The sequence below is a fragment of the Scyliorhinus canicula genome, chromosome 1, assembly GCF_902713615.1.
Source record: "Scyliorhinus canicula chromosome 1, sScyCan1.1, whole genome shotgun sequence".
Classification (NCBI taxonomy): Eukaryota; Metazoa; Chordata; class Chondrichthyes; order Carcharhiniformes; family Scyliorhinidae; genus Scyliorhinus; species Scyliorhinus canicula.
Genome location: NC_052146.1, coordinates 76,343,278 through 76,358,976, shown reverse-complemented (window position 1 = coordinate 76,358,976; position 15,699 = coordinate 76,343,278). Strand labels below are relative to the sequence as shown.

The following is a 15,699-nucleotide window of genomic DNA, read 5'->3' as shown; positions in this document are numbered from 1 at the left end:
CAGTAGTTGCAGTTGGACATACTTCCTGCATATGTGGTCACCAAAATTCCGTGATTTGCCACACAGTTCAGGAGGTGCATACCACAGGTGCCAGCTCTCCTGCCATGTCTACCCTCAATTCCCTTATCCCTTTTAACAAAATATTATGCTTAAATTAGAATACCATTCTTAAAAATAAATTTAAATACCCAATTAATTTTTTCTGATTAAGGGGCAATTTAGTGTGGCCAATCCACCTATCCTGCACATCTTTGGATTGTGGGGCAAAATCCACGCAGACACGGGGAGTGTGTGCAAACTCCACACAGTCAGTGACCCAAGACCGGGATCGAACCTTGGCACCATGATGCAGCAGTGCTAACCACTGTGCCACCGTGCTGTCCCAAATTAGAATACAATTGACTTACCTGTCTTATGCTAACATCACTTCCCTTAGACTACTTTTTTAACTTATATTAGTTTATTATAATGACCCAAAGTTTCACTTATTTGTGTTGTTAGTCGCCGCAAGTAGGATTCTTCTGTGTATGTGAGAAATAAGCTATCTCTGTGTAAACAGTGGCAAATATTGTGAATATGTTGTTTTTTCTGTTGCTCTATATTGTGGGAAACAATGACCTTCATTGTTTGAGATTACCATTGATCTATAATTACTTGTGCATGAATACTGGGAGACATGTTTGACAGATAATATAGTTTTTGTTCTAAATATTTAACATTTATAAAAAAATATTTTTAACCTTTAATATTTGGCAAATGAGAAAAACACTATTTCCCCCTTTCAGAGATGCGAACAGGACCTCCTGTGCATTTCCAACTTTTACCATTTTTTTTAGACTGGAAACTGGTTTATAAAGTGCTCTGGTGACATCTAGTGGATGTCTTTGGTGACGAGACATAGTGGGTGGACAGAGCAATCATTTAACCATTTGTGGGATCAACAATTTAGATTTTTAACTTAGAAGATCCAATCTACATTTTTGTTCTTTTTTTCTTTTACCAAATATGAAATGATTAAAATGTATAGACCATTGCCATGTAAAGTAGACTTAGAGGAATCAAAATACCTGTACCATTGTTCTTTAATTCAAGTTTTCTGAGAGGGGATTAAACTTTATTTGCATTCGCAACAGTAACTTGTTAGTTTGGAGAAGTTTGACGGTGGGATAAAATATGTCAATTGCCATTTTGCTGTAGCTCATTTATTTCAGAAGCTTTGATCAAAAGCACACATTCTCAGACTTTTTTTTTTAAACAGACAATTTTATTGAGGTATTTTTGGCATTGTAAACAGTAACAATATATATTAGTGTGCAGATACCAATTACGAAAAACATAGTGCAAATAACAGTACCACTCTCGCAGATAGACCTGCCTATTCTTCCCCTCTACTCTACACTATTCTACCCCCCACCCCCTGCTGACGATCAATTCCCTGCGAAGAAGTCGAAGAATGGTTCCCACCTCCGGGCGAACCACGATAGTGATCCTCGTAAGGCGAACTTGATTTTTTCCAAGCCGAGAAAGCTTGCCATGTCCGACAGCCATACTTCGGTCCTTGGGGGCTTTGAGTCCCTCCAGGCCAACAGTATTCGTCGCCGGGCCATCAGGGAAGCAAAGGCCACAATGTCGGCCTCTATCCCCTCCTGTACTCCCGGGTCTTCCGACACCCCAAAAATCGCCACCTCTGGACTCATCGCCACCCTTGTTTTCAGTACGTGGGATATGACTTCTGCAAATCCCTGCCAGTATCCCCAGAGTTTTGGACACGCCCAGAACATGTGGATATGCTTCGCTGGTCCTCCCCCACATCTAGCACACTTGTCCTCCAGCCCAAAGAATTTGCTCATCCGGGCCACCGTCATGTGGGCCCGGTGAACCACCTTGAACTGAATCAGGCCGAGCCTGGCACATGTTGCGGTTGCATTTACCCTCCTCAGAGCGTCTGCCCATACGCCTCCCTCCAACTCCCCACCAAACTCCTCCTCTCACTTAAGTTTCAGTTCCTCGGTCCCTGTGTCCTCCGCTCCCATAAGCTCCTTATAAATATCTGAGACTCTCCCCTCTCCTACCTCACCTCTGGAAATTACCTTGTCCTGGGTCCCCCTTGGTGGAAGGCGTGGAAAGGACGGGACCTGTCTACGTACAAAATCCCGCACTTGCAAGTACCGAACGTCATTCCCCCTCGCTAGCCCGAACTTCTCCTCCAGCGCCCTCATGTTCGCGAAGCTCCCTTCCAGGAACAAGTCGCCCATCCTTCCCACCCCCCGCACTCCGCCATGCTCGAAACCCGCCATCCATCTTCCCCGGGACAAATCGGTGGTTGTCAGATATTGGGGACCAGACTGATGCTCCCACTTCCCCGCATGCTTCCTCCATTGGCCCCAAATCCGCAAAGCCGCCACCACTATAGGGCTGGTGGAGTACCTAGCCAGCGGGAGCAGCAGGGGAGCCATGACCAGGGCTGCCAAGCATGTGCCCCTGCACAAAGCAGCCTCCACCCGCTCCCAAACCGACCCCGTACCCACCATCCATTACCTTTTCATGGCTATGTTAGCCGCCCAGTAGTAGTTGCTGAGGTTCGGCAACGCCAGCCCCCCCTCGCTACGGTTCTGTTCCAGCATCCCCTTCTTTACCCACGGGGGACTTCCCCGCCCAAAGAAATCCCAGGTTGATTTTATTTGTTCTTTTAAAGAAGGACCGCGGAATGAAAATAGGGAGTCACTGAAAAGTAAACAGGAATCTCAGGAGGATCGTCATCTTCACCGTCTGTACTCTCCCCGCTATTGACAACGGGAGTGCATCCCACCTCCGAAACTCGCTCCTCATTTGCTCCACCAGCCTGGACAAGTTCAACTTATGCATCTTACCCCAGTCGCGCACCACTTATATCCCTAGATACCTAAAACGTTCCCCAACCAGCCTAAATGGTAGCTCCCTCAGCCTATTGAAATTGAAAAATTGAAAATCGCTTATTGTCACGAGTAGGCTTCAAATGAAGTTAGTGAAAAGCCCCTAATCGCCACATTCTGGCGCCTGTTCGGGGAGGCTGGTACGGGAATTGAACCGTGCTGCTGGCCTGCCTCGGTCTGCTTTAAAAGCCAGCGATTTAGCCCAGTGTGCTAAACCAGCCCCTGATTCTCCTGACCCCTCGCCTGCACCACAAACATCTCGCTTTTTGCCATGTTCAACTTGTAGCCCGAAAACTGGCCAAACTCCCCTAGGATTTCCATAATCCCGTCCATCCCTGCCGCTGGATCTGACACATACAAGAGCAGGTCGTCTGCCTAGAGCAAGACCTTGTGTTCTATCCCCCCCCCTGACCATTCCCTTCCATCCCCTTGCCGCTCTCAGAGCAATTGTCAGCGGTTCTATGGCCAACACAAGCAGCAGTGGAGAGAGGGGGCATCCCTGTCTTGTCCAGCGATGTAGTCTAAAATGCTCAGATGTCGTCCTGTTCGTCCTTACACTAGCCTCTGGGTCCTGATATAGCAGTTTAACCCAGTCTACAAAGCCTTCTCCAAACCCAAACCGTCCCAACAGCCCCCATAAATAGTCCCACTCCACCTGGTCAAAAGCCTTTTCGGCATCCATTGCCACCACTACCTCCACCTGTCTGCCCTCCGGGGGCATCATAATCACGTTGAGTAGCCTTCTTAGATTGGCTACCAGTTGCCCGCCCTGAACAAACCCTGTTTGGTCATCCACAATCATGTCCGGTACGCAGTCTTCGCTTCTGGACGCCAGGATCTTGGCCAGCAGTTTAGCGTCTACATTAATCAGGGAGATTGGCCTATAGGACCCACAGACTTCCGGATCCTTATCCCGTTTTAATATCAGCGAGATGGTGGCTTGCGACATCGTCGGGGCTAACATCCCATTGTATCTCGCCTCGTTAAACACCCTAACCAGCACCGGACCCAGTATACACGCAAACTTTTTGTAGAACTACACTGGATACCCATCCGGCCCCAGGGCTTTACCCGACTGCATGGCCTTCAGGCCTCCCATTACTTCTTCAGCTCTAATCGGGGCCCCCAGCCCCTCTACCATCCCCCTGCCCACCTTTGGGAAGGTCAGCCCATCTAAGAAGGGCCTCATCCCCTCCCGCCCCGTGGGGGGTTCCGAGGTATACAGCTCACTATAAAAGTCCCTGAATAGCCTGTTCAGTCCTGCCGGGTCTCCCACCCGGTTCCCTGCCCCGTCCACTACCGTCCCTATCTCGCTAGCCGCCTCTCTCTCCCTAAGTTGCTGTGCAAGCATTCTGCTGGCTTTCTCCCCATACTCATACACCGCGCCCCTGGCCTTTGAGTTGTTTAACGGCCTTCCCAGTGGATAGCGCTCCCAGCTCTGCCTGCAGCCTCCGTCGTTCCCTAAGTAGATCTGCCCTTGGGGAGTCCGCATATTCCCTATCCGTCCGTGTCATCTTCTGCACCAGTCTGTCCATCTCTGCCCTGTCCGTTCTGTCCCTATGGGCTCGGATTGAGATCAGTTCCCCTCTCAACACTGCCTTCAGCGCCTCCCAGAGCACCGCTGCTGAGACTTCCCCTGTATCGTTGGCCTGCAGGTAGTCCTGCGTGCATTTCCCCACTCTCTCACGCACCCTCTCCTCTGCCAACAATCCCATCTCTAACCTCCATTTTCTAGGGGCACTACCACGGGGGTCTCGCTTCCGGCGTGGCTGAGGACACCAGGCCCGGTCCTCCTGAGGAAGCACGTCAGGGGGCACAAAACTGACCCCCTTGTTGAAAAGGTGCGCCTCCTCAATTCCAACCCCCAGTACGCATTCGTGGAGTTCCCGGACGGTCGCCAGGACACAGTATCCCTTCGGGACCTGCCACCCACTGGATCCAGCCCCCCACCCCCACTAAGGAACCCCTTACCCCGTTCCCTATGCTGCTTCCCCCTCGCGCCCCCAATTCAGCAAGCCTGCCCCACCAGTTCCACGCGCCAGTACCAGCCCGCCCCCAGTCTCCGGTCGAGCCAGAGGTGTATGAAGTTTGGACGAGACCCGCCCCGGAGTCTGCCATCGTACCCCAGCTCTCAACACCCACCCAGCCACCGCAAGAGGCTGCAACCCCGGTGCTCCGCAGATCGAAACAAACAATTCGTCCACCAGACAGACTAACTCTGTGAGCCACCATCCCCGCCGGACTCTATTTTTTTTCACAGGGTGTGAATGTGGTGAATGAGATTCACACGGTATTATAATCTGTATATATCTGTATCAATATTGTAAGTGTAGTTCCACTACCTGACCACCAGGGGGAGTAGCTCGGGGAGTACTCGAGAATTTGTACTGGGCTCCTCCCTTGGCTCCTCCCAGGACTCCTCCCCCTGGAGCTGCTGTATAAAGATCTGTGCCACAGGGTCAGCCAGCCAGTTCACCGAAAGTTCAACGGCTAACAGGCTGGCTCTGTTGTAAGTATATTAAAACCGCTATTCTAATCCTACAAGCATGTGTCCGTAGAATTGTTGGTTCCAACACAGAGCACCGCTGCTGAGACTTCCCCTGTATCGTTGACCTGCAGGTAGTCCTGCATGCATTTCCCCACTCTCTCACACACCCTCTCCTCTGCCAACAATCCCACCTCTAACCTCCATTATGGGCGCTGATAACTTTCTTTGCAGACAAGCAGGTTGACTCAATGTGGAGCATGGTCCGAAATAGTGATCGCCGAGTATTCAGTATCCCTCACCCCTTCCAAAAAGTCTCTCCTCATAATAAAGAAGTCAATACGAGAATAAACCTTGTGAACACGTGAATAGAACGAGAACTCCTTCCCCCCCCCCCAATTTGTTCCATGAACCCTCTCAGTACTCTTGCCATTGCCGGAACCTTACCCGTACTGGAGCACGACAATTCGGGGTCGAGGACTATATTAATGTCCCCACCCATAATCAACAAGTGTGAATCCAAGTCAGGGATTTTCCCCAGCAGCCTTTTGATGAAATCTACATCATCCCAGTTTGGAGCGTAAACATTTGCTAGGACCACCTTCACCTCCTCAAGCTTGCACCGGACCATGAGAAATCTACCACCCCCATCCGCAACTATGCTGTCCGCCTCAAACTTTTAAAAAGAAATTTAGAATACCCAATTCATTTTTTCCAATTAAGGGGCAATTTAGCATGGCCAATCCATCTAGCCTGCACATTTTTGGGTTGTGGGGGCGAAACCCACGCAAACACGGGGAGAATGTGCAAACTCCACACGGACAGTGACCCAGAGCCGGGGTCGAACCTGGGACCTCGGCGCCATGAGGCAGCAGGGCTAACCCACTGCGCCACCGTGCTGCCCGTCCACCTGAAACTTAACCCGTTTGTTAATCAAGATCGCGACCCCTCTGGTCTTAGCGTGAAGTCCCGAATGGAAGACCTGGCTAACCCAGCCCTTCTGTAATCTAATCTGGTCCGCCACTTTCAAATACGTCTCCTGCAGCAACATTACATCCGCCTTCAGAGTCCGTAAGTGCGCGAACACACGTGTCCTCTTGACCGGCCCTTTTAATCCTCTAACATTCCAGGTGATCAGCCTGGTTTTTAAAAAAAATCATAGAATTTACAGTGCAGAAGGAGGCCATTCGGCCCATCTAGTCTCCACCGGCTCCTGGAAAGAGCACCCTACCAAAGGTCAACACCTTCACCCTATCCCCATAACCCAGTAACCCCATCTAATATTAAGGACAATTTTGGACACTAAGGGGAAATTATCATGGCCAATTCACCTAACCTGCACATCTTTGGATTGTGGGAGGAAACCGGAGCACCCGGAGGAAATCCACGCACACACGGGGAGGATGTGCAGACTCCGCACAGACAGTGACCCAAGCCGGAATCGAAGCGGTGGAGTTGACCAGAGGCTAGATGTTCACCCATAATCAACTAGTGTGAATCCAAGTATTCACCCCCCCCCCCCTCCCCTCCCCCTCCCCCCAGCAACAACCCCTTGTAACCTAACCACTGCCATATACTGGCTGTGTACACACCCCCCACCTCGCTCCCGTTGACTAGCTCCAAGCAGCTAGCCTGGTGGCTCTCAACTCCGGCGCCACCATGTCTCACACCTATTGTGTTCTCTTTTCCCCCCTCCCCCATCAACATCACCTCCCCAGAACAGCCCTGTTCGAGCAATCGCTCTGGGACCGAGACAGAGAGAAAACAAACAGAACAAAGCAACATTTGTTGCTCCGAACGACATCGCTGACAGGAAGGGCAATCTGTGAACAAATGCAGACATCCCTTAGCACACTCTAACTTGAGTCCATGGGTCCTCAGTTCGGCACCAGTCCATGCCCCTTAGCGAAGTCCATCGCTTCCTCCGGGTCGTCAAAATAATGTTGCTGTCCCTGGTATGTGACCCAAAGCTGCGCCGGGAAAAGTAGCCCGAACTTGACCTTTTTAAACAGAATCTCTTTAATTTGTCTATAGGCCGCCCTCCTTCTGGCCACCTCCTGGCACAGATCCTGGTAGATGTGCAGGACACTGTTGTTCCATGAGCAGCTCCTCGTGCTCTTGGCCCACTGTAGAACCCGCTCCTTGTCCACGAACCTATGGAACCTGACCACCATCGCCCCCCCCCCCCCCCCCCCCCCCCCCCCCCCCCCCCCCCCCTCTCTCTCTTTCTCTTGTGGCTGCCTCGCCTGCACTCTGTGTGCCCTGTCCAGCTCCAACGGACGCGGGAAGAAATCATCCCCCACCAGCTTCTGCAGCAAGTCTGCCACATATGCCGTGGCATCCACTCCCTCGGCCTCCTCCGGGAGCCCAATGATTCTCAGATTCTGCCGGCGAGACCTGTTTTCCACGTCCTCCAGCTTGTCCATCAGCCTTGATTGCTGCTCCTTCAACTTACTAATTTCCACGTCCGCTACCGTTTGGAAATCCGCCTTCTCTTCAACTGTCTTCTCCAGTTCTTATCCTGTGCGTCCAGCCTCTGGTCCAGTCGCTCCACCGCTTTCTGGAGCGGTTCCAAATGATCCCGCTTCAGTGCTGCGAAGGTCTCTTTCATGACCTGCAGCATGTTGTCCAGTGCTGCCTGGACCGTCCTTTCCGTGGTCTGTTCATCGGCCATCTTTCCTCCCACTTGAGCTTCCACACCACCTTTGTTCAGCCCCTTCTTTGCCTGTTTTCGCTCCCTCTGCTCCTTAAGTCCATACAACTCTGTATGGATTCAGATCCAGAGTGCTATTGTTTTTCACTCCAGCGCTCAAAAGTTCAAAAAAGCCGGGGGAAAAGGTCTTAAAGTCAGACCGGAGCGAGAGCCACCAAATGTGCGACTTACTCCCTCATAGCCGCCACCGGAAGTCCCACATTCTCAGACTTGGCAGACAGTTGGTTTTATTGAGCAGAGTAATTTTGAAATTCTTCCTAAGTCAAACTTCATAGAACATAGAACATAGAACAGTACAGCACAGAACAGGCCCTTCGGCCCTCGATGTTGTGCCGAGCAATGATCACCCCACTCAAACCCACGTATCCACCCTATACCCGTAACCCAACAACCCCCCCCCTTAACCTTACTTTTTAGGACACTATGGGCAATTTAGCATGGCCAATCCACCTAACCCGCACATCTTTGGACTGTGGGAGGAAACCGGAGCACCCGGAGGAAACCCACGCGCACACTGGGAGGACTTGCAGACTCCACACAGACAGTGACCCAGCTGGGAATCGAACCTGGGACCCTGGAGCTGTGAAGCATTTATGCTAACCACCATGCTACTGTGCTGCCCCTATTCTTGCAGTCTGACTTGTGTGTGAAGTCACCTACAGTGTAGGAAGGGGGTGTGAGGTAATTTCCAACACCACTCAGTGTTCCTAGAATCCCAGAGCACAGAAGTAGTCATTCAACCCATTACATTTGTGCTAGCTCTCTGAAAGAGCTGTTTAATTCATTCCACCACCCTCCCCTTCCCTTGTATCTATGCAAATATTGCCTTTTCAAATATATATCCAATATATATCTGGGGGCCAGTTTAACTCAGTTGGCTAGACAGCTGGTTTGTGATGGAGAGCAAGGCCAACAGCGTTGGTTCAATTCCCGTACCAGCTGAGGTTATTCACGAAGGCCCTGCCTTCTCAACCTTGCCCCTCACCTGAGGTGTGGTGATTCTCAGGTTAAAGCACCACCAGTCAGCTCTCCCGATCAAAAGGGAAAAGCAGCCTATGATTATTTGGGTCTATGGCCACTTTTTAAAAACAAACTACATCCAACTTTTTTTTCCCGATTCCCTTTCGGTAGTTGCTATTGAATTTGCTTCCACCACTTGTTTAGGCTCATATTTTATGTCACATCATCAGTTATGTTAAAAAAAAAACTTCATCTGCCTGTTGGTTTTTCTCTGGGTCCTCTCTGTGCCAAATGTCCTATCAGTGGAAGAACAGTTTTCCTATATTTATTCTAGATACAAGCCCAAGTTATAGGAAATATTATTATTATTTTGAATATTATGTTGTTTTAAATTGCTCACAGTCCCCCCCACCCTGAACGCTTGTAAATTAATACAGCAACACAACCTTGAAGATCGTCATGCCCCTTTAATTCTGGGTCTTGAGAGCTGCCAGTTTTAATTATTTCCACAATGTGTAGGTTCTGGAATTCCCTCCTTTGACCTCTCAAATTCTCTTTCCTCCTCAAAAACTGCCTCTTTTGACTACTCTTCGGATCATCTGCCTGTATACCTCCTTACATGCTTTGATATCAAATTGTGCTTCAGCAGTCCACTTTTTCAGAGTTCTCGTCCCACAACAGTCCTTCCTGTGACCTCTGTCAGTGAGTTTGTTTTGAATTATGTTTCCTGGCCACAGAACAGATTAACCTAACTTGGGGTCACCTGCCCGATCCATAGTCATCAGGTACCACCAGAAATGTATGCCACTGGCTCTTTCTAAATAGAGAAGCTAGATGGGCCTGGGTTGTTTTCTTTAGCACAGAGAAGCTTGGGGGGAGACTTGATTGAAGCGTAGAAGGTTGAGAGGTATGGGCAGGGTGGATAGGAAGCAGCTGTTCCCCTTAGTTGAAGAGTCAATAATGAGGGGCCATAATTTTAAGGTGAGGGGCAGAGGGAATTTGAGAAAAATCTTTTTCTCTATTGCCTTTTTCACCCAGAGGGCGTGGGAGTTTTGAATGCACTACCTGGGAGGGTACTGGAGGTGGGAAATCTCACAACCGTTAAAAAGTGTATGGATGAGCACTTGAAACGTCATAACGTTCAAGGCTTTGGGCCAAGTGCTGGAAAGTAGTGTAGACTTAGTGTAGTTTTGTCAGTGCAAACCCTATGGGCCGAAGGGCCTCTTCTGTGCTGTATGAATATTGAGGGGCCATAATTTTAAGGTGAGGGGCAGAGGGAATTTGAGAAAAATCTTTTTCTCTATTGCCTTTTTCACCCAGAGGGCGTGGGAGTTTGGAATGCACTACCTGGGAGGGTACTGGAGGTGGGAAATCTCACAACCGTTAAAAAGTGTATGGATGAGCACTTGAAACGTCATAACGTTCAAGGCTTTGGGCCAAGTGCTGGAAAGTAGTGTAGACTTAGTGTAGTTTTGTCAGTGCAAACCCTATGGGCCGAAGGGCCTCTTCTGTGCTGTATGAACGATTGCAGAGCACTGAGGTGCGGCTGAGTCTGGGTGTCCTAGTACACGAATCATAAAATGATACAATTGCAGCAAGCAATTAGTAAAGCAAATGGAATGTTATCATTTATTGTGAGGGAATTGATTACAAAAATGGGGAGCTTATGCTTTGGTTGTACAGGGCATTGCTGAGACCACATCTGGAGCAGTGTGCCCAATTTGGTCTCCTTATTTAAGGACAGATGTAAATGCATTAGAAACAGTTCAAAGAAGATTTACCTGGAATGAATGGGTTGTCTTTTGAGGAAAAGTTGGAGACATTTGGTATGTATCCAGTCGAGCTAAGAGTAATATTTTATTTTATTTTATTTTTAAAATTGAGAATACCCAATTCATTTTTCCAATTAAGGGGCAATCTAGTGTGGCCAATCCACCTAGCCTGCACATCTTTTGGGTTGTGGGGTGAAACCCACACAAACACTGGGAGAATGTGCATACTCCACATGGACAGTGACCCAGAGCCGGGATCGAACCTGGGACCTCGGCGCCTTGAGGCTGCAGTGCTACCCACTGCGCCACCGTGCTGCCCTGAGTAAGAGGCAATTTGATCAAAACTTTTAAGGTCCTGAGGGGTATTGACAGAGTGGACGTAGAGCAGACATTTCCTCTTGTTGGAGAATCTAGAACTAGTGGTCGCTGTTTAAAAATCAGGGATGATCCATTTATGACCAAGGTGTGGAGAAATGTTCTCTCTTGAGGGTTGTGTGTCACTTGCACTCTTCCTCAAAAGGCAGTGGAAGCAGGATTTTTAAGGCCGAGATGATAGATTATTGATGAACAAGGGGGTAAAAGGTTATCGGGGGTCAGCAGGAATGTGGGTTGATGCTACAAATCAAATCAGCCATGATCTTATTGAATGGTGGAGCAGGCTTGATTTATATGTTCATATGCTTGTATGTCATAAACATAGTTTTACTGCCAGCAGTCTGCAACTACCCTGGTTAAATTTGAATTTATTCAATGATGTTCATTTCTGTTTCCTTCAGCTCATTCACAGATGATGCGGAAGATCTGGATTCATTGGTCCTTGTATGTAGACCTACGGAAAACCAAGTGTATGATGTTGGCTGAAGCGGATGAGTTCCATGTAAAATCAACTCTTCAGTAAGTGCAAACCAATGACTGTTACATTATAGAATCATAGAATCACTACAGTGCAGGAGGAGACCATTTAGCCCATCGAGTCTGCACCAACCCTCTGAAAGAACATCGTACCCATTCCCACGCCCCCACCCTCTCCCTGTAACCCCACCTACCCTTTTGGACAGTAAGGGGAAATTTAGCATGGACAATCCATCTCACTTTTTGGACTCTTGGGACATATTTCAATTAGACTTTGTGTTCAATTAAATGGAGGGTGTCAGTGGTGAACAACCAGAAGAATTTACTTTGAGCACTTTGTCAGCATCACTGTAACCAGGCCAGATATCGCAAGAGTCAAATGCATTAGTGGACACAGGTTTCAGGTCAGAAACATCAGTGGCTGGATTCATCTGTACATGCAAGTTTCAGATCCAAATTATAACTCACATACAGCACTTTTGCACTTGACAGAAGGCTCGGTGTGTGACCAGCACATAGTTTAAATATTGTCAGTGTTTCTGCCTGATTAATCAAAGTTGGTTCTTTTCCATCTTAACGTCTCAGCAGCCAAAATGCTTTTGACCACTCTCCTTATTTTCTTTGTTTCCCACACAAGAGGGCAATATTTACCATTGTTCCCCTAAAGGAAAATTATAAAACCTCCTGCGCTTGAAACCCCATCACATAAATTTACATAGGACGCGTCGCTATAAACTATGAGTTTCAACTGCCTCAGGTCACCTAAAACCGGGAACCTCAAAACACACTCCTGCATTTTTAGTTTGACCAACGCTTTATTTGCTCTTATTATGTCTTCCACTGTGGGATCATTCATTTTTGTACTCAACTCTAAGACATCAAAACTCACGTCCGGTCTAGTCTGTCTACCTAACCAATTCAGTTGCCCAATTAAACTTCGCAGTTGCTCTTTTTCCATCTTTGAAACCATTGCATCTTTTTGTGAAACCCGGCCACAGCCAATTGCTATTGGGCCGATGCTTTCCAAATAAGATTGCTTACGTAAAGTTGTCCCCAACTTAGTCTGTCCAATTTCCAGTCCAATATGTTTAAATGCACCGGAAGCTTGACTTCCAACCTTGAATTCTTTCCTCAAACCAAAGATTACAATAACTTCGAAATCACTCGTCCCACAACAAATCGTCAACATGCATCATAAAGATGCCATAAAGACTTTCTTTATAGTGCCAGTAAAACATTGCCGGATCTGCTTTTAACTGGCAACAGCCTAACTTTAACAAAACTGACCTTACCGAAAAATACCAGACTCTAGACGCATCATTTAATCCATATACACATTTGTTCAACTTCCAGAGTATCGCATCAGTGTTAGCTGCCTCTTTAGGAGGACGGAGAAAAATATCTCTGGAGCTGATGCCCCTGCAAGAAGACAACTTTTATATCTATAGATTTGCATTCCTATGCCTTTGTGGCTAATAGAGCCAAGAAGATCTTTAAAATAACCTTCCCTGCCGTAGATGAATATACCTATAAATCCTGATCTTCTAATTTTTCTTCAAATCTCCTCGCCACAAGCCTGGCCTTTGCCTTATAAGTTCCACCCGGAAAAACCTTTTCCGTGCTAATCCATCTGTGGGATTGAGCTTTGTCCCCTATCCGGTACTTCTATGTATACCCCAAATTCACTCCAACTATGCAGTTCTTGCTGTTTGGCATCTTTGATAACTTTTTCATCTAACTTATTAGAAGCCACCAAAATCTCACGTGCATGTGGGCTTCTACTCCTATTAGTATTTGTAATCTTACACATGTTCCGAGACCTTGATAAACTACGTCCCCTCTCCCACCTGGTATCTCGTTCTGTACTGCTATTGCTTTATCTTTCCCTTCTGCTGTGGGATGTACTTTCAATAGTTCCTGACCTTTTCCTGCGGACCTGTTCACTATCTATACTATATGAACTGGCACTGCGTTTCTGTGCCCTCCATTTTTGAACTTTGCGTTCCCAATCCATTGTCTTGACTCCCTCCCCTGAATGCTGTACATTCAACCAATGTTTATACTTTCCAGTGGCCTTCCCTGCTCTACTAATAACAGTTGCATCCTGCCATTGATTAGACCCTTCAATCACTTTTGTACCAACTTTTGGCAGTTGTCCTTTCAGAAAAGTGGCCTGTTCTAAATCATCAGAAGTGTTGTGTTCCTCCACAGAAGCACTGTCTATATCAGTTAACTGGTCCTCATAGTTCTGTAACACGTGCATACCAGATGACCCTGGTTCCTCGTCAGGTCTGTCTGCTCTGTCTAAATTTGAAAATTTGTAATCTGTACCCATTATCCTTGATGAATGTACCCCAACGTTTTGATTGCCATGTTGCAAAATAATTGTTTTGCTATTTATGCCTATGATCTTCCCTGGGTCTTTCCATTCATTAAAATTGTCTCACTTATAGTATACCATGTCTCCTTGCTGAAAAACGGTATTTGATGGGCGTACATTATGCCTCAAAACTCTGAATTCTTTCAAAAACATCTGCTTCCAAAAAAGCTTTTCTACTGCTATGTAATGCATTTAAATGCTCAGCAAAGGCAGAGCTAATTGTAGTCTCTTCCCAAGCTGGAAGCTGGTCATCTAAAATGGACGGAATTTTAGGATTTCTACCAAACACTAATTGATAGGGACCACAGCCCCCAACCATCTGCAATTAATTCTTTGCATGTACCGCCAATGCTAAAGTTGAATTTAGCTTGCAGTTTGGCCTATCTGCCAAAATTTTCCAGAGCATGTCATCTAGTACCGCATGGTTTCTTTCACACACACCATTACTAAATGGGCTTTCTGCAGCCGTATTCAGAACTTTGATACTTGCGTTTTCACACATATCCCAAAACTCATCATGAGCAAATTCTCCCCCATTGTCCGTAAGGAATTTTGTCCATACCTATCCTTATCCATTTTTCCACGATTTAAACCAGAATTACTCTTTTCTTTACTTCGTACAATCGTTGATTGACTAAATCTGGTTGCTAAATCTACAAAATGCAAAATAAATATATTATTGGCTTTATCCCAGATCTTAATGTTCATGGCCACAATGTTGTTAAAATCCCTGGCCAAAGTTGGGTTCCTATCGGTAGTGCTGTTGTCCTTCTGTACATCCTACAAACTTCACAGCGATCACTAACCTGTTCTATTAGCTTAGTATAGTCTTCATCCCTTACCCCTGCATCCTTTAATAAATTTTTCAGCCTCCGAGGCGAAGGATGCGCAAATTGCCTATGCAGTTTTAATACAACAAGCTTTTTACCAGCTAAAGTCCTATTTTCAACTGACATTAACACATCCTTAACAACTCTACTTGAAACGTTATTTGTCAGTAATGGAATACAACAGCAGGGTAGCATGGTGGTTAGCATAAATGCTTCACAGCTCCAGGGTCCCAGGTTCGATTCCCGGCTGGGTCACTGTCTGTGTGGAGTCTGCACGTCCTCCCCCTGTGTGCGTGGGTTTCCTCCGGGTGCTCCGGTTTCCTCCCACAGTCCAAAGATGTGCGGGTTAGGTGGATTGGCCATGCTAAATTGCCCGTAGTGTCCTAATGAAAGTAAGGTTAAGGGGGGTGTTATTGGGTTACGGGTATAGGGTGGGTTTGAGTAGGGTGATCATGGCTCGGCACAACATTGAGGGCCGAAGGGCCTGTTCTGTGCTGTACTGTTCTATGTTCTAACAGTGTCTCGATTGTGTAAATTGTAAGTCCACCGACTTTCCAAAAACTGTTGCCTTATCCTGTTCCATATCCAGTTTCACGTGTGCTTTCTTCATCGACGGTCTGCTCAGAAGTAAAGGTATCTCACTTGATACAACATCCGTGCTAATGAAATGATTCACTCCGGCAATATTGCAAGGGATCACCACTCTTTTCAGCGACTTCAGAGTATTATCATCCCCAAATCTGAAACTTGTGGCACTTTCAAATTCCTTAACCTTGTAACGATTTTCAGCATTCA

At 47.3% G+C, this 15,699-nt stretch overlaps 1 protein-coding gene across 8 annotated transcripts in view; it reads left to right on the top strand.

The window, feature by feature from the left end:
* Window positions 1-15,699, top strand: part of sfi1 (SFI1 centrin binding protein) — a 293,546-nt gene that overhangs the window by 14,230 nt on the left and 263,617 nt on the right. For all 8 annotated transcript variants that reach the window (XR_005460253.1, XR_005460252.1, XM_038793413.1 and 5 more), the window contains exon 8: window positions 11,619-11,736. Coding sequence is in view for 6 of the 8 variants with exons in the window: in XM_038793413.1 (XP_038649341.1) it covers window positions 11,619-11,736 (118 nt within the window). In the remaining 2 variants the exon portion in view is untranslated. The remainder of the gene's footprint in view (window positions 1-11,618; window positions 11,737-15,699) is intronic.